Source organism: Pipistrellus kuhlii, unplaced genomic scaffold (genome assembly GCF_014108245.1).
Source record: "Pipistrellus kuhlii isolate mPipKuh1 unplaced genomic scaffold, mPipKuh1.p scaffold_m20_p_7, whole genome shotgun sequence".
NCBI classification, from domain to species: Eukaryota; Metazoa; Chordata; class Mammalia; order Chiroptera; family Vespertilionidae; genus Pipistrellus; species Pipistrellus kuhlii.
The window spans coordinates 67,081,516-67,101,918 of NW_023425573.1; the positions used below are offsets into that span (position 1 = coordinate 67,081,516).

Here is a 20,403-nt window from a genome sequence, read left to right on the forward strand (position 1 = left end):
AAATACCAATGGGAAAAAATTTCCTTGGATGAGGATTAACAAAAAATAAAAACAAATAAAAATTATATTTCTTACACTAGACTGTGAGCCACTAAGGCCAAGAGTAAATCTTATGTATGCAGTGCCTGGCCATCTTCTCTAATAGATGCTCAATGTACTGGATTAGGGAGCATAACCAGGGTTCCTGAGAAGGGAGAGTTCCTTGGTACTCATCCTGTAGACTGTCTAGCTATGAAAAAAGTAGGGGATGGGCAGTCTGATGAAACTAGGCTCATGCATGGAGGTTACAAAATAAAAAGCATGCAAAATATGAGAAAAGAAAGATTCAAATTTACTGTCATGTTCTGGTAGGTGTGCTTCAGTTGGGTGGGCAACATCCTGTGTACCAAAGGTTGTCTGTTTGATTCTGGATCAGGATACATGCACAGGTTGCAGGTTTGAATCCAGTTGGGGTACATGCAGGAGGCAACCAACTGATTGATATTTCTTACATAAATGTTTCTCCCTCTCCCTTCCTCTTTCTCTAAAATCAATAAAAATAGACTTTAAAAAAATCTAGTTTCAGAATGTATTTTTTTTTTCCTTTTTCCTTAATTGCCTTCTATAATTAGGGGGCTTTAAGACTAGACATCCTTGATAATTCCACATTTTACATTTTAATTTCAATTTTGACTTTCTGGAACTAAATGGAATATGCTAGCACCTTTGCTCATATACTTCCCTATCCCCAGAATGTCTTTCTAACCAATTTGTGCCTGTTATTTTATTTTAAGAGATAATTTAAGGTTTATATTTTCCCAGAATACTTCTTATTAAGTCTCTAATCTGTTCATGGTTGTATTTCATGATTCATTCAGTTACCAGTCTGAATAGTATCACAATTTAATTATGTTTAGATAACATACATGTACATTTAGCTTCTCAACTAGATTGTTTTTATCTTGAGGAAATGAATGGAAATGATCTTTGGATTTCTTAACATTAGACTCAGTTACGGAAAACTATATATCTATATCTATATCTATATATCTATTTTTGCCTAACTGACCGAATGACCTGTTGCTATGACATGCTTTGACCACAGGGGGCAGATGCTCAATGCAGGAGCTGCACCCTGGTGGTCAGTGCACTCCCACAGCGGGAGTGCCGCTCAGGTGACTAACAGGTACCAGACACCAGCTCAAGGCTGGTGAGTGCCGTTGCAGCAGTGCAAGCCTCTCTCGCCTCTGTGGCAGCACGCTACTGAGCGGCAATGGCGGCATGCAGTGGGGCCAGGATGAGTGGGAGTGGTGTGGTGCCTGGCTGTCTGCCACTTTGCACACTACTACATGCCTCAGGGGATGTCAGACTGCTAGTTTGGGCCTGATCCGTGGCACATTATAATAAAAAATGACTTATTCATGAAATAATCGGTATTTCTACTTTAGAACTATAAATTAAAATCCATGTCATTTTAAAATACATATAATTTCTTTTGAGATTGAGGTGGGAGAAATAATCACTTCCAGCATGGACAATTGCACAATCTCTTCTATTCTATAAGTACTGAAAGCCTGTACTCCATTTTATTATTTCAAATACCTATTTCCATTGCTATTTTCTGTCCCATTCCACTTTCCTTAAGAGGCTGAATTATAGAGTAAGATACTTGCTTATATACTGCAGTCAGAAACACAGTTAATGCCAGGAAAATTTACTTGTCAATATCAAAGTAGCTCAATATTTTTTCCCTAAAAATTAATGAAGCGAATGAATAAAGCAATAAAATGATAAAACAAACTGCTATGACTAATAAAACTCTTAATTTTAAGACTATAAAATTATGTATTATAGCCAAAACCAGTTTGGCTCAGTGGTAGAGCGTTGGTCTGCGGACTGAAAGGTCCTAGGTTCGATTCCGGTCAGGGGCATGTACGTTGGTTGCGGGCACATCCCCGGTAGGGGGTGTGCAAGAGGCAGTTGGTCAATGTTTCTCTCTCATCGACATTTTTAGCTCTCTCTCTCCCTGCCTCTCTGTAAAAAATCAAAAAAATATATTAAAAAAAATATATAAAAATTATGTATCATAGAACATTGGATAACCTTTTAATCCCATATTAAAAAGAAGAGGGACAATGCATCATAGCTATACATTTTATTTATTCAAAATTACCTCTACCCAAAGGAGGTGAGTGATAACGTACCTGATATGATGGCACTGAAGGGTAAGGGATGACCACTCCTTGAATCTGATTTCCTATGCTGTTGGGTTGGCCACCAACCAGGCTCTGACTCTGGGTTTGCTGAATTCCAACTATTCCTTGGTAGTTTTGCTGCTGGTTGGGCAAAACTTGATAACCTGCAATGACACAACAAGTTAAATCCTGCTTTGAATTTATTTGATCTAGTAGGGTGTTTTGTATTTTAAGTAAGTAATTTGTGTTCTAAAATGATAGAAGTTTGTTCTAAACAACAAATTTCAAACAACCTTCTGAGAGCTAACATTGAAAAGGTTTACATGTAGGTAACCCAAGTCAGCTACATGTATTTTTTCTCCCTTACAATACATTCTAATAAAATTTGTGCACAAAGATTCCCTTTGTAGTTGTGGAAATTTATAGGGTTGCAGACTTGGATTACACAGACAACTACTATTTAGTATGTATTAAAATGTTGTCACAACTAGTTTCTGGGGACCAGGAGTAGCTACATAATTTGTGGGACCAGTGCAAAATAAAACAAATGTAGGGCACCTTGCTAAAAAGATTATTGAAGATTCTGTATTGGTATTAGAACATTGTCTTAAGCAGGAGGCCCATGAGGCTGGCCTTTCTGGAGGCCAAAAAAAGGGGGCCACTTTTACAGAACGCTTACCTGCTTGTTTGTTTTTAAAATCACACTAATATATAAATCCTTATATTAGGAATGTGTCAAGGGCACAAGGAAAATGGAGTCATTTAGCAATTTTTTAAAAGATTATTTCTTTATTATATTAAGGTCACCAGACAGAGAAACAGATGCTCAATGAGGCTAATCTGCCAAAAGTCACAAATCAAAGAAAAGGGACAATTCTTCCCTATTCTGAAGGCCCTTTTGGTAATGGAAGTAGTCAGTTAAGACTATAAATTTACTCTTATCGACTGAAATTTTCAGTATTTAAATAATCTGAAATAAGTTTTGAGTAGTGAATATGAATTGTATTTTGTCTCCTGAACCTAAGAGGATTCCTTATGTAAACCAATTAGTTTAAGACTTAGATACATTATTAAAAGGTACAACAAATCCTGGTAAAAAAGAAAAAAAAAAAAAAAAAAAAAAAAAAAAAAAAAGGCCCAGCTGGCATGGCTCAGTGGTTGAACGTTGACCTATGAACCAGGAAGTCACGGATTGATTCCTGGCCAGGGCACATACTAGTTGTAGGTTTGATCCCCAGTGTGGGGGCATGCAGGAGGCAGCCAATCAATGATTCTCTCTCATTATTGATATTTCTATCTCTCTCTCCCTCTCTGTTCCTCACTGAAATCAATAAGAATATATTAAAGAAAAGAGAAGAAAAGAAACCTGATAAAAATAAATAACTAATCCTCTAGTAAGGGTATTTAAAGTTTTTTACAAAATTGAACCAAACTATGACATTGCCTATAAACACTTCCATAACCGAAGGTCAGTGAAATGATTTCTCTGATAACACCATTAGTAAATTTTGCTATCTTATAAAAATCAGTTTATATTTTCATCCTTGTTAATCCCTATAGCAACAGAAATAGCAAAGACCCCACCTCAGTAATGACTATAGACCAGTGTTTTTCAACCTTTTTTGGGCAAAGGCACACTTGTTTCATGAAAAAAATCACGAGGCACACCACCATTAGAAAATGTTAAAAAATTTAACTCTGTGCCTATATTGACTATATATAAAGTAATTCTCTTGAATAGGAATCAAATAAACACAAAGAAAGTATTTTATAATTACTTTATTATGAAATATTAAGTAAACAAAATAGTGAAAAATTATAAAATTCTTGTCTTGTCTGCACCTACGGCACACCAGGCAACATCTCGCGGCACACTACAGCGGTTGAAAAACGCTGCTATAGACAACAGCAAGACTATAGTTCCCCAGAAGCCTTTTTGATTCTGCTCAATGATTAAATAACTAAATAAAATATAGCAGTAACCTTCCCTAATAATATAAAGTATACCTGGTAATAACAACAAAGTAAAAATCCAGTTATAGTGAATCTTTTCATTTCTATGGCAACAGTGCTTTATGACCATAATTCAAATGACTTTTCACCAATCTAACTTTGTACAAGAAATGTATATTCTAATACTTATCTGTAATAAGTGATTGACTACATACTGTTTCTTAAGCCTTACCCTCTGTGAATTTCATATAATACTTAAACTTGTAGGCAGATAAAGGACAAGCAGAAGAAATTTCTCCTTCTTTAGTATACTTAATATTCAACCCTATTTTCAGTTTATCAAATGACAAGTATTTTAAATTAATACCCTAAATACCAAAAAGACTGCAAAAAATATACTGACACACTTCCACACTTAGGGAAATAAAGGGCAGGAGTGAAAATGGGATGTGAATATGTTTTCTTGTGTTGGAAATGCCACCTCTAAAACAGAACCACCTCTCACTCTCACTCTCTGCCCCCCCCCCCCCCCCCCCCCCGAGGCATGCATGTATATACTGAAGCATTAGACTTGAGGACTAGCCCAAATTGATTTTGCTCAGGGGTCAGAATCTCGGCCTGGAACTGAAGGGTCACAGATTTGATTCTGGTCAAGGGCTTGGACTTAAGAGAAATCAGCTGATAGCTGTATGGGTACTCCCTTGTAGGTAACTGTTTTTCTCTGCTGCTTTCAAGATACTCTTTGTCTTTTGCCCTTTGCATTTTAATTATGATGTGTCTTGGTGTTGTCCTTTTGGATTCCTCTTGTTTGGGGTTCTGTGCACTTCCTGGACTTGTAAGTCTATTTCTTTCCCTAGATAGGGAAAGATTTCTGTCATTATTTCTTCAAATAGGCTTTCAATATTTTGTGCGCTCTCTTTCTCTCTTCTTCTGCCACCCCAATAATTTAGATGTTGGCACACTTAAAGTTGTCCCAGAGGATCCTTACACTATCTTCATATTTTTGGATTATTTTTTTTTTAGATTTTCTGGTTGGGTGTTATTTCTTCATATTTCAGATCTTTGGTTTGATTCTTGGAGTCCTTTGATCTACAGTTGAACTTCTAGAAATTCTTTATTTCAGACAGTGTATGCTTAATGTCTGACTGGTCCTTTTCCATTTTTTTGGGCATTCTCATTAAGGTCCTTGAAGGTCTCACTAAGCTCCTCATAGGTCTCATCAAGTTTGTTGGTGGTTTTTAGAAGATTCTTGAGTAACCTTATAAATGTGGTTTTGAACTTTTAAGTCCAGGAGTTTGCTTTCCTCCATTTCTTTCATTTGTGACATGTTTCTTTGTCTCCGCATTTTGGCTGCTTCCCTGTGTTGACGGAGTGGCTTTGTGTGGCAGGTGATCTATAGGGGCCAGTGGCTCAGCCTCCCCAATCACCAAGGTGGACGCTGTTGGTGCACCCCTGTGTGGGCTGAGAGCAATGTCTTGGTGTAGATAAGCCTTGATTGCTGCTGGTACACTGGGAGGAATTGACCTCCAGGCCAAATGTGAGGACTCACTGTGTCTATAATGAAAGAACTGATGCACTGAAGATTTCTTATGTGGCAGGACTTGCTTCAGTGGGGCTTTGGTGCTCACTGAGTCCGCCTCCCAAATGTGTCACTTATGGATGTGAGGAGTTGAAATCTGGTGTCGTCTCACACTGACCATTAGGAACACTGGCTTCTGGAAGCCCAATGGGGTGCAGGTCAGCTACTGTCTGAGGCCACACAGCAGGAGCTAGAGTGAGAACTACAGCTTTCTCCTTTTTGCTTGGGGTTTGGAGGTTTTGGAGCTATCTGATCAGAGCTGCAGTTTGCTAAGTTAAGCTGCAATAGGGTAGGGCATTCATATGCAAAAGCAGCTGTGTGGAGCTTGGGAGGTTTTGTAGATTGTGTGGGGTGGGGTCTCAGAGAGTCACTAGGCTAGGGCGTGGCAAAAAGTGATGGCTGCCAGTCAATTGTCTCTGCATCTCTGAGTTTTCACATCCCCACACCTCATGTCCCAGTGCAGTAAACAATGATTCCCGTGTACAGCTCTGCAAGCAGGCCACCCTCACTTTCTGATCTGATAGCAGACAGTCCAGCTTCTCCCTGTAGGAGTTTGGGTCTCCAGTGTCTCCCCAGAAACTGGATTTCAGAGTAATCGGGAGCTTGTCTCCCTTTGGGTTGAAAAAAGCAATGCCCGCCACTAGCCTGGTTCACGTCCCTCCATACCTCAGCTTTTCAGCACTTGTGCGTGTCTCAATTGTGCAGCTCTTTTCTCTTTCCTTCTAGCTGTAGAACTTCCACTCCGCCAGCTTTCCTGTGGTTCTGGGTGATGTTGGTTTTATCTTTTAATTGTAGTTTTGAAATTGTTGTGTTAGGCAGCAGTTTAGATGTTTACCTATACCGCCATCTTGGTTTCTCTCTCATTAGTGAAGTTATTAAAAATAAGAATGCCAAGTACTTTAAAAGAAAATATCTTCTTTAAACTCATTTTAATCTCATAATTTTATTAATTGTCTTATTTCACATCTTGCCCCTAATTAGCCCCCAACACCCCAATCAGGGTCAAGGCCGGCCAGTCAACTGCCTGTGGCCCCTCTGCCTGCCAGCCTGGCTCGATGGGCCCCCATCAGGGTGGGCTGGGTGGACCCCATCTGTGCACATATTTGTGCACTTAGCCTTTGGCCTCTAGAATATAAAATTGTTCTAACTGATCACTCATGGTTTTCATATGCCTTTAAAAAATCCTGAAATATGTTTTTTTTTAAGGGTGAGGTTAGAAATAACAAACAAAACCTCTCAAAAACACTCATATCAGTTATCAGATAGCCAAGCACTCAATATTTATGCTTGTTGATTAAACAATAAAGAAAAGCCAGAGATGCAAATCAAAACGACAAGGCGGTACCATCTCACACCTGTCAGAATGGCTATCATCAACAAATCAGCAAAAGACAAGTGCTGGCGAGGATGTGGAGAAAAAGGAACCCTCATGCACTGCTGGTGGGAATGCAGACTGGTGCAACCACTGTGGAGAACAGTATGGAGTTTCCTCAAAAAACTGAAAATGGAACTCCCATTTGACCCAGTAATCCCACTCCTAGGAATATATCCTAAGAAACTAGAAACACCAATCAAAAAAGATATATGCACCCCTATGTTCATAGCAGCACAATCTACAAAAGCTAGGATTTGGAAATAGCCAAGGTGCACATCAGCAGATAATTGGATCAAAAAACCATGGTACATCTACACAATGGAATACTATGCTGCCATAAAAAAGAAGGAATTCTTATCATTTGCAGCAACCTGGATGGAATTGAAGAACATTATGTTGAGTGAAATAAGCCAGTCAATGAGAGAAAAACACCACATGATCTCACTCATTTATGGATAATAACGAACATTATGAACTGATGAACAAAAAGATAGATATAGAGACGGTAAATAAATGGACTGTCAAATTACAATGGGGAGGGTAGGGAGATATGGGGGAGATAAGAGATCAACAGAAGGACTTGTATGCATGCATATGAGCATTAACCCAATGGAGGAAAAACTATGGGGAGGGAGGGCATGTTTAGGAATGGGGGAGAGGGGATTGATAAGGTATGTACACATATAATATCTTAATAAAAAAATAAATTAAAAAAAAACAATAAAGAAAAGCATATTCTTAACAGAATGAAATAAAAATAATATATTAAAATCATAAGAGATATATAATGATTATAGAAGACAGGCTCTTATACATAAGGAAAGGTGTTGCATTTGGAGAGCAGAATTGGCAGTGACAAATGGGAAGATGTTGCATATGGAAAGGTGTTTTTTAACAGAAACATACAGGGTGACATCAGAAGAATAGTGGTGTGAGAGATCCCCTTGAAATTTCAATTGGAACAGCTATAACTCAACAAGGCAGGGACCGAAAGATCTGTGCACTGAAACAAGTAAAGGTGGGCAAGTGCGAACAAAAGGGGAGGCTGAGAAGGGAGAAGGGCTGCGACAAGTCATGGATGTAGCCCTATAGCCAGGAGCTCAGGGTGGTGCTCAGCCTGGAGAAGGGAGGAATCCAGTTGTGGCTGAAGGGGTTATGACTGGGAGGTGCAAAGAGATTAGGCAGACCATTCCTACAGGTACATGGGAGAGTAACTGCAATTTTCAGGCCATCGGCATATTAGGCAGAGAAACAAATCCAAAGAGCCCTGCTGCCCCCATAGCCTCCTTTTGCACTTGGTGTACAGTTACGGAACACATTACCTGCAAACCTGAGGTAATTCTCAAGGCAGCCAGGGAAAAGGGAAGAAACCTATAAAGGAAAGCCTATTATCTAATCATTGGACTTTTCAGCAGAAACTCTACAAGCCGGAAGAGAATGGAACCAAATATTCAAACTACTGAAAGAGAGACATTACAGCCAATAATAATATAGTCAGCCAAATTATCCTTTAAATATGAAGGAGGAATAAAGGCTTTTCCAGACATATAGAAGCTGAGGAAATTTATCACCAGAAAACTGCCATTGCACGCAATAATCAAGAGGGTTATTCTACTTGAAACAAAGAACAAAAGGTGACAAAACTGTACATAAGACCACCAAAAAATGTAACAGCATAAACAGGGATAATTTATGACAACATAAACATAAAGGTATGAACAGGTAAAGGTATGAATTTGCAAAGGAGGATGGAAATCAGATGCATTCAAAAGAAAAAGAACTACTATATACACGAAACCTTATTTTTCATAAAACCTAATGATAACAACACACACAAAAAAACTAAGACTGACACACATACTAATAGCTTACAAAAAGAGGAAACAGAAAGAAGAGGCATAGTAGCAGATTGGATCAAAAAACAAAACCCAACAATATGCTGCCTTCAGGAGACACATCTAAGCTGCAAAGACTAAGTTAGGCCTCAAAGTAAAAAGGTGAAAAATGATTCTCAAAGTAAATACCATTCACAGAAAAGCAGGTGTAGCCATACTTACACCCAATAAAACAGATTTCAAGAAAAACAAAGGTAAAAAGAAACAAAGATGAACATTTTATAATAATGATTACTGTAACAAGAAGACATAATAATTCTTTATATGCACTCAGTCAGGGAGCAGCAAAATAAATAAAGCAACTACTAACAGAATTGAAGGGAGAAACAGACAAAAATACAATCATAGTTAGAACCTTAATACTCCTGTGACAGCTCTAGATAGATCACACAAAGAAAATCAATAAAGAAGTATCGGCCTTAAACTAAACTCTACACCTGCCGAAACCAGTTTGGCTCAGTGGATAGAGCGTCAGCCTGCGGACTGAATGGTCCAGGGTTCGATTCCGGTCAAGGGCATATACCTTGGTTATGGGCACATCCCCAGTAGGGGGTGTGCAAGAGGCAGCTGATCGATGATTCTCTCTCGTTGATGTTTCTAACTCTCTATCCCTCTCTTTTCCTCTCTGTAAAAAAAGCAATAAAACATATTTTAAAAAAATTAAACTCTACACCAATGGATATAAATGACATTTACAGAGCCTTTCATCTCAGAACATCAGATTACACATTCTTCTCTAGTGCATGGGGAACATTCTCAAGAAACAAGAGAAACCCCAAGTAAACAATCTAACATTATATCTCAAAGAACTAGAAAAAGAACAAAAACAACCCAAAGTCAGCAGAAGAAAGAAAACAATAAAAATTAGAGTAAAATTGAATGAATTAGAGAACATAATGACGAACAAAAAAATTAATAAAATAAAGAGCTTTTTTTTTATTTTTATTATTATTTTTTTTTAAAGACTGATAAAATTGACAAACTCTGGTTAGACTCACTAAGGGAAAAAGACTCATATAGACAAAAAAAAAAAACAACAGAAATGAAAGTCAAGTTACCACAAACACTACAGATATACAATAGATCATACTAGAATACTATAAAAGACTATATGCCACCAAATTCAATTACCTAAAGAAACGAATAGGTTCCTAGAAATATATGATCTCCCTGGAATGAATCATGAAGAATTGGAAAATCTATATAGAGCCATCAGTACTGAGGAAATTCTAACAGCTATCAAAAATCTCCCCAAAAAATAAAAGTCCAGGACTAGATGGCTTCACTGGTAAATTTTACCAAGTAATCAAAGAAGATTTGACACCTGTTCTTCTCGAACACTTCAAAAAAATTAAGAAGAGGTAACATTTCCTAACACATTTTATCAGGCCAACATAACCCTGATACCAAAACCTTGCAAGGATAACACACAAAAAAGAAAACTACAGCCCTGGCTGGTGTGGCTCAGTTGTTTGGGCATCATGCTGTGTACCAAAAGACAATGGTTTGACTCCTGGTCAGGGCATATGCCTAGGTTAAGAGCTTGAACCCCAGTGTGGGGCATGCAGGACATGGATGTTTCTCTCACATCAATGTTTCTCTTTCTCCCTTTCCCTTCCTCTTTCTTTCAAATCAAAGCAACATGGTTTTGGCAGAAAAACAGACACACAGATCAATGGAACAGAACTGAGAGCTGCCAAAACCGGTTTGGCTCAGTGGATAGAGCGTCAGCCTGCGGACTGAAGGGTCCCGGATTCGATTCCGGTCAAGGGCATGTACCTTGGTTGCAGGCACATCCCCAGTGGGGGGTGTGCAAGAGGCAGCTGATCGATGGTTCTCTCTCATCGATGTTTCTAACTCTATCCCTCTCTCTTCTTCTCTGTAAAAAATCAATAAAATATATTAAAAGAAAAGAAAAGAACTGAGAGCTGATATAAAACCACATGTATACGGGAAGATGCTTTTTTGACAAAGGAGCCAGAAACACAATGAAGAAAAAAATGTCCCTTCAATAGGTGAATAATAGGGATTTTACAAGGCTATAGGAAGGAAGTATTTAAGTAAATTTTCTTAGAATACATTTAGAGTTTAATTTAACAATCAGAGGATGAGAAAAGAACTCAGCTGATCTGAACTCTACAGCACTTTAAGGAAGAAGAATGTTTCAAGAAGCTAACAGAATTAAAAAACTAAATATTTTAGAACAAACTGTGTTTCTCATGTCTACTCTGGAAGGGAAAAAGAGAAAAAGACTCATATAGAGCCCAAACAAAAATTTAGCCCTAAATTCCTATGCCTTTTTATTTAGAATACTACATAACTTTCATTTCTTTGATATTACGTGTCATTTATTAGGTTTCAGACACTCTTCTAAGCACTTTCACATGCTAACTCATTTAATGTTCACAAGATCATGAAACAGGTACAAGTTTATCCCCAGTGTTGAGGTAAAGAAACAAAAGCAGGAGTGGGTCGTATCTTGTCTAAGGTCACCAGCTGGTAAGTGTTGTAGGTAGGATTTTTACATAGCAGTCTGATTCTAAATTTTACTTTTCTCAGGGACAAATATTGAAATATAAAGAATATTCCAGTAAACTGTTCAAATAAGCAGAACACTAAACACCTGGCCACTTTCCATTTTCTGAGCATTTTGGCTAATAAAGACTTTTACTGAAGTTTAACATACTCAAATCATAAGATAAATTTAATTATAGAGAAACAGAAAATTATTGTAAATAATCAATCAACTAGGAAACTTTTTTCATTTGAATTGAAGATTATTTGTGACGATAAGCATTGTTATCCAAATTAGGAATCAGAGTGAAAGGATGCTGAACAGTCAGTTCATAAAAACAAACATTTTTATTGATTTTAAAGAGAGGAAAGGAAAAGGATAGAGAAATAGAAAAATTGATGAGAGAGACATGGATGAAAGAGAAACATCAATTGGCTGTATCCTGCAAGCCCTCTACTGGGAATCGAGTCTGCAACCTGGGCATGAGCCCTGACCAGGAATCGAACCATGATCTCCTGGTTCATCGGTCCATGGTCAACCACTGAGACACACCAGCCAAGCTGAATAGTCAGTTGAGATGGCAGGTAGATGAACTTGGGGGCTGAAAAAAGACCAGGTGTCTAAGAATTTATATGATCAGCCAACAGTGTCCTCTCCCTAGGAGGGACTCTCTTTCACTTATTTTGCCCAGTCCTGGGAAAGGGAAGAGGAGGGTCAAATGGTGACTTATTTTAGGTTCCATATGGCTTGGTCTGTGCTTCTCAGCCTAATTATTGCCATGTCAATCTACAATGTTCCTCTTTGGGCTTTACTTTTGCTATTTTGCCTGAAATTCTGCCTTTGCTCAGAAGGTATATCCTGTTGCCATATTCCACATGAGTTAACAGAAGATTTATCTAGTAGAATTTTTCTAAGTTTGCCTTTCTTCTCCACAATTTGAGTTTCTTTGCTAAGAAGGCAGATTTTACTATTGTAAATAAATTTTTTAAGTGGTAAACATAAAAAAATTCAAAGAAAAAAATAATGTACTGTATTTGAGGAGGTTATGTGTGATTAAAGTAAATTCTTTTTTCCTGTATTTTCTAGTTGTTATGGTATGTTTTCCTTTTATAAGGAGAAAATAAATCTGTTTTAAAGGCAAACAAACAAAGATACAACCTCAGCCCTAGTTGGTTTGGCACAGGGGATAGAGCATTGGTCTGGGGATTGAAGAGTCCCAAGTTCGATTCCAGCCAAGGGCACATGCCTGGTTGTGGGCTTGACCCCCAGTAGGGTTGTGCGGGAGACAGCCAATCAAAGATTCTCTCTCATCATTGATGTTCTATTTCTCTCTCCCTCTCCCTTCCTCTACGAAATCAATAAAAATATATTTTAAAAAAAGATACAAACTCAAGATAATCACAGTAGTTGACATATTAAGTTATATAGTATTTTCTATCTAAGTGCTACTGATATTTGTATGTGGAAAATGAAGATTTGGGTCTTGGCATACTTAATATTGGATTGTTAATTTCTGAAGCAATTGGTCAATAGATTCCGTTACTTCAGAGGTCATTAACAAAGGGGAGGATTTTGCCTTCTCATCTACTCTGCCAGATCTAGTTCAGACTGTTTAAGTATGGTTAAAGGAGAAGGAGAGCTTCAGAAACAGTTGCATTAAATCTTTTTGGGGGTTAAAATATGTTCTAAGAAGCGCTCATCCCTTCCTATTCCAAAACCTCTGCAATGGACTGAATGTTTATGTCTCCTCCAAATTCCTATGTTGAATATGAGGGAGACAATTCCTAAGGTAACAGTATGAGGAAATGGGGTCTTTGGAGGAGATTAGGTCATGAGGGAAGAGCTCTCATGAATTGGACCAGTGCTCTTATGTGGAGGTTCTAGCAGGGGAGCGCAGCTACTTGTATACCCTTGACTGAACACCGGTCCTCTCCTCTGGGGGAAGGTCATCCTCTTCGACCGACCGCGCAGCTTCGGGAAGGACGCACATGGATTGGTGAGGGAGGAGGGGGACACCCGCCTAAACAGCCAGATCAGCTGAATTAACCCTGGCCATCCATGGGTTGACAGATGTCGCAGCCAGATCGCCCTCACATCCTGGATTAATGCTCTTATAAAAGAGACCACAGAAAGATCCCATAGCCATGTGAAGATACCGGGAAAAGGCACAGTCTATAAACCAGGAAACAGGTTATCACTGGATACTGAATCTGCTGGTGCCTTAATTCTCAAATTCTAGAACTGTGAGAAAGAAAAGTTTTGTTGAATATTATATATTTATGTAAAATAAGTCAGACTTTACCCAGTGGGGCAATGACACTTTTAACCTGGACACCTTGTGTACAAGGAGGTATATTTTGTATCATGGGTGAAGTCTTGATGTTTTGTGAAGCAATGGCTCTTTTCTATATACTGAGCAGCTTTATAATAATTTTTACATTCAAGGCAGGAAAACGCACCAGGTTTGACCCACATTAGCAGGAAGTTATCAGGGCCTGCTGAATGAGGAATCTTTCTAAGGCTGTCACAGTAAAAAAACCCCCACAAAAAACAAAACAAAATAGCACCATTTAACATCTGATGCTTTGTATGACTGGCACCTTACCCAGGAGGCAAATTCTACTCCTATTAGGACAGGTACCTAAACTGTTTTTCAGCATGAAATGAGATGTCTGACTATTCATTCCAATAATTACAGCAAATAAACAACAATCGAATAAATGGTTAAGAAGTATATAATTTTGGAGTATACTTTCTAAAGAGCAAGACATTAAAAATTGCAATAAGGTTACTGAACTTTTTCAAATGACCTAAAGACCATGGGCTCTATACTGCTTAAAGTTATTATAATCATTAGCAAAACTAGAAATATTCAGTTGGAAATCACCAAAAACAAATAAAATAGCCACAACACCATTCTACTAATCTAATTAAAGATAAGGACCTTACTATTGTCTTTTTAAGAAAAAAATCATAAAATAACTTACTAGCCACATAAAAGATCATCTAATTAAGGACATGCCTCACTTTCTTAATAAAATGTACATCTTAAAGAAGTGTTCAAGATGCTCAAATTCCTCAAAACAGCTGCTGAGTATCAGCTGTTACAGTGTCACTCAGAGAAGTGGCATGATGCTTCAGGTTTATTATGTAATTATTCAGTCACAAGAAAGGGAGAACAGAATCCTGACAGTTTCGAAAGTATAGTTTGAAGACTGTCAAGTATGAGAAAAAAAATCCAATGATCTGGAAAAGACGATAAGGTGGAAGATTAGGAAGAATGAAGTAAGAGTCCTAGAGAAGGAGAAGTGCCATTATATTTAAAGTGTACTACAAAAGAGTATTCCCAATATTAGGACATTCAACATTTGACCAATTTGGCTACTATATCTAAATTATTCTTTCTTCAATAAAAAGTGTGTTTCAATATATCAGAATTAAAAAAAATCCTTCTTGTCATATATTTGAATTTAATCTAGAAGTTAGAAGAAAACAATATCTTTATAGAAATTTATGTCAATATTGTGGGGAAACTTTATAAAGCAAGCAATGCCAATTTAAGAGGTACCAACAGAATAAACATACAAATCTCAATATAGGTGTAATTTAACAATGCCATTCTCTTTGTTAAAGGACTATATGTTGCCATATTATCCCAGTTCTTCTTGCACTTTCAGAGGAAAGCACAATCGATTCTGCAAGCTGAGAGAACTAGGACACTATAAATTGATGGCTCAGGCACATCTTAGAGGGTTCAAAGAATATTCTATTTTTAACTCTCTTTCACTTCAACTGAGAAGTGAACAAGGAAATAGTGTGTTCAGCAGAAAAGTACTGCCTAGATTGTAACAGGCTCGTTTTATTTTATATAGGTGACGTGAGCTAAAATTTGTGTTAAAGGAAAGCATTCTTAATATGGATTAGATATACAATAATTAGAAAGATAAAAAGAACTGAAGAACTGCTTAATCAGAATAGCCATAAACCTAAGGTTCATTAAATTTTATGATGTAATATTTTTGAAACTAAACTTGTATAGCTGAAGCAATGTGAGGGTAGTTTTTTTGAGGAGCCATTTTGCCAACTTTAAATTTATTGGCAAGTAGGTATTTACAGGACAATTTAGAAGAACTGCTTCCAAATAATCAAATCCTCAAGATTTTGAGGGTTCATGATCTATTTTACGTCTGTGGCACTCTTAGTAATAAGCAAGCAAGTTCAACTAGCCCCTTGGGTGAATTTGGAGGAAGACACACTTGACAGCAAACCTTCACTATTCTTACTCCTCTATATCACCCTTTGGACTCCTACCTCTGAGCCTGAAGTAATCATAAATACAAACACACACACACACACACACACACACACACACACACACACACACACATATCTAATAAAAGCAGCCACAGAGATTATAGCTCACAGCTATTTAAATGACAGTCCTATGGGAGAGTCTATACAACTCAAGAAAATCTATGGGTACTTACCAGATACATTTGGCTCCAGATTTCAGTGGCGGCAGGTTGATGGAGAAGGGAAAAGGGAAATAGGTGGATTGGTAGGTATTATACAAGGTCTAAATCTGCGCTGGTCATACAATACTAAGAAATGCTCACAGAATCAATGGAAAAACAATAGCCAAGGCTACCAAACATAATAATATAAATACAAAATTTCTATTCCTATTACTCCCATCAAAAGTTGTCATTAAAAAAAATGACTTTGTGCCCAGCCCCTACTTGCCATAGCCAAGTCTTATTATTAGCACCCCTCCCCTGCGTACCCAATAGGACCCTTTCTTCCTTGCATGACTCTTACATTCTAGTTAATTTAAATTTGCATCTTGTAATACTGCCAATATTCTGTGCATCTTAAAGACTGCTTATCCTAAAATGTTTCTTCTACACCAAGCATGTCAAACCGAAAGGCTAACATGGGTTAAATAAACAAGGCATATGTGGCCCGTGGGCCCCGAGTTTGACATGCTTGTTCTACACAGTGCAGTTCATTAGGACCCTACTATAGACTGCAGGTAATAAAACTTAATCAGTTTGGAACCACATGGTTCTGAGTTATGAAAAGCTGAGACTGAAGATAAAATGCATTTATATTCTTAGAATTTATCAACTGGTTGCAAAACTAAAATGATATTTAGTTTTACAGAGTCATTTTGCTCCCCATCTGCATACAATATAACAGTTTAGAGAGAACACACAAATGGAATTATATCCCTGGTCAGAGTCCAAGTAGCTTCAAATGATTTTGGGTATCTTATTTTATGGCATGCTTTAATGCATAATAATCCTAAAAAGTTATAAAGCAATAGGAAAAGAGATATATTTGACTTTTGCTAATGAATTTGGCATACTTAAAAAATTAAACAAAAAAAAGTTTTTTATTGATATCAGAGAGGAAGTAAGAGGGAAAAAGAGATACAGACATCAATGATGAGAGAGAATCGTTAATTGGCTGCCTCCTGCACCAGGAATTGAGCCCACAACCTAGGAAGTACCCTGACTGGGAATAAAACTGGGACCTCCTGGTTCAGACATCGACACTCAACCACTGAGCCACACCGGCTGGGCAAGACATTACACTTTTAAGAAAAGCTCCAACCAAAATGAATCTGCCACACAAATCTGCTTTGGAAAAGAAATTTAAGCAATAGCTTTCACAAATTTTTAAAACGTAAATTACATTAAGCCAAGGTTGTCATTTAAATTCAAGTCCCTATTGCTGAGTATGATGCATGATTAGCTGGTATTACAATTACAGGAAAATATAAGCAAATGTTAATACCTTAATACAGCAATTAAAAAAACTAACTAAGAAGAAAAATATTAAAAAGTAGTGGAAACCTGAGTAAAAAGAAGCCAGGAAGCAGCTGAAAAAGAGACCGGTTCACTGTGAGAAATGTAAACCTCTCAGACAGTGCTACGGCCCCGAATCCAACAGCTCAGGAACAAGGCCAATTATTGCAAAATATTAAACATATATGGTGAAGCTGCAAACTTTTCAAAAGAGTCATAAGAATGAAAGCAGCTAGAAAGAAAGCAGCCAGGGCCTCACAAACCTAAAATCTTTACTATAATCACTACTTGCAGAAAAAAGTTTCTTTATAAGTAGAAAGCAAGTTTCTTAAATGCAGTATACTTTATAGTCTCCAAGCTGTAAATTTTATGATAGTTAGGATAACAAATCCTTATTGTAAGTGGCAAGTAACCAGATCTTTTTAAACTGTTGCTTATATTACTCAGTTCTTCATAGTAAGTCACTTGCAAACCAAGTCTTCGATATTCCTACCTTTCTGAACTAGAAAAGACTCAAAAAATAGACACACAGAATCATCGAATTTTAGAGTACACAGAGGCTTCAATAGAAAACACAGTAAAACTCCCTTAATTGAAAAACAAGTAAATTGAAACACAGAGGCTTTAGGCGATACACCTAAAAGGAGTTAAAAATAAATAAGGGCTGCCAGGATTGACTATTTTGTTTTCTTTCATGTCATATACTAAATTGTCCAAAAGCCTTATGTAGCCAGAATTTCTTTTGCTTTTGTTGACTGACATTGACTACCTTGTTTTGAATGTCTAGAGTAGCTCCACATTCATAACAAAAGATTTGTTTATTCATTTGTAATGTCAGTACTAATTTCAATTCAGTTCTCATAACAGACTGGTGGTTTACTGACAAGGAGATCAATAACTGCTGTGGTTCTCTGGCACACATATGGATAAAAGACCATCGTTTTTCTCTATATGTTCCTATATTTCTCTATATGTTCCTATTCTCTCTGTTCCTATATTATCCAAATGCAATCTAATTTACTTACTGTTTTTTCCAAGAGGAAAAAATAGAGAAAATCCTATAATTCATTGCCCATACCCTACCTGGTCTAAGAATAGTTGATTCAATTGGATTTGTTAATTTATGGCAAAAATTTCTTTAAAATTATATACAAACATTTAAAAATTATTTATTTGTGCCTCAGTGAAGAAAAATTGTTCCAAATCTATCAATGCTTTCATTATTTGGTTGAATAATTCATTCTTTCAGGCAAAAAAAGAAAACAAAATGCTTACCTAAATGTTTGAAGAAAAAAAAATGTTAAGATGTGACAGTTTTTAATTTTAATCATTTCGGGAAGATAGAATGTAGGAAAATATAAGGAAAAAATAAGAGAAACAAAGTCTAATTCTTACATATAAAAATGTAAATTATTGAGGCAGAAATTGCTATAAATCTGTGAAAAAAAATCAGAAACAAAAAATTGCCTGTCCCTTTCTCAATGCATTTTATTTTTCTATTAGGACACCTACGAACATAATGCATATTTTCTATAAGTTTTGACATAAAAAATAAGCATTAGCTAACTAAAAAAGTCTTTAGATAATAACTTATAAAAATATTAAAATACTACAAATTCTATAAAAAGGTCCAATATAATTACTAACACAAGACTTGGCACTGACACTACTAAACTTTTCTTTCAAGGGAAATTTCTATTGTACTTATTGGCAGAACAAAATTTCTTTCCCTTTCAGATAAGGATTTTTTGAGGATTTATTTCTCTTTTCTTCTTTGAAATAAATAAGATTCAACTAACTTAAGCTGTAAATTAAGAGGATACTACATAAAATAACTGGGAGGACCAACTCTAGTTATAAAATATTATATTATGACCAAACACAATGTTAAAAACTATCCAGACATACACTAAGTGGCCAGATTATTACGATCTCTGAATGCAGAATAATCTGGCCACTCAGTGTGTGTGTGTATGTGTGTGTGTGTGTATAAATATCTGGCTATCCTGGCCAGGGGGAAGGAGACATGAGTGGTTGGCTGGCCTGTCTGCTGGTCGAACTCCTGGTCAAAGGGACAATTTGCATATTAGCCTGTAATTATATAGGACATACACTGAGTGGCCAGATTATTATGCATTCAGAGATCATAATAATCTGGCCACTCAGTGTATTCTCTCTGTTCCTATATTATCCAAATACAATCTAATTTACTTACTGTTTTCTTCCTTCTCACTATAACTAGCATTAGAAAAAAAAACCCCAAATTAAAATATGACTCATGATAAACACATGGTATCTGTCATACACATATTTGGCCTTCAATTAGGAATGTAATTTTCAGTTGTTTTACATTAAGTGGGAATATTTTTTGCACGGATACATTTGTATAAGCTCATGGTCCCATCTGTGACTAAAAGTTTTAATTTTGTAGGCAATTTGGCAAAAATTTGGTCATGAAAAAGAATAAAACTAGCTCACACAAATGCAGAACAAAGGATCTTTGATTGCCTCATTAATGGGGTGTACTAACAAACTGTTTATTAGACACACACAAGGTGTTTGAATGGAGGATGTGAAGGTAAATTTCTTTTTTATTATCCTGGCATCAGGTATAATCAGTATTATGATTTTCAGAGGAAAAAAAAAAAATCAAGACCAAAACAACATGAAAAGTCAGTCGCTGAGTTTCTAGGAAAACTTGGAAACTAGTTTCTATAAGTACAAAACAATAATGTTTTAAAGCTAATGAGCAGTTTCACAACCAATGTTTCTATGTATAAAGAACAATTTTTGATGCCTTCATATATTAGTTTACATTATAAGTGGACTATATTATTAACCTTCAGGAACTATAGAGTCATATTGGAGTCAGAGGGCAAATTCAAAGTTGGCTAAAAGGACCAATTCTTGTACGCAACATCCTTTAGAAGAGTATCTGTCACACACACAGTTTAGGACAGTAACACACAAAAAGGAAGAACCTACACACGAAGTATAAGACAACTCCTAGGAGCAACAGATTAAGGATTGAAGCTTCTGTAAGGATAATAAGTATGAGGCCTGTCTTATATGGGAAGTTGGTAAGTCAAAATGATCATTGAA

General features: G+C 36.7%; 1 protein-coding gene across 14 annotated transcripts in view; it reads right to left on the reverse strand.

Annotated features, from left to right (window-relative positions):
• Window positions 1–20,403, reverse strand: part of R3HDM1 (R3H domain containing 1) — a 168,176-nt gene that overhangs the window by 22,826 nt on the left and 124,947 nt on the right. For all 14 annotated transcript variants that reach the window (XM_036420858.2, XM_036420857.2, XM_036420859.2 and 11 more), the window contains one exon: window positions 2,184–2,338. In XM_036420858.2, coding sequence (XP_036276751.1) covers window positions 2,184–2,338 — 155 coding nt within the window. The remainder of the gene's footprint in view (window positions 1–2,183; window positions 2,339–20,403) is intronic.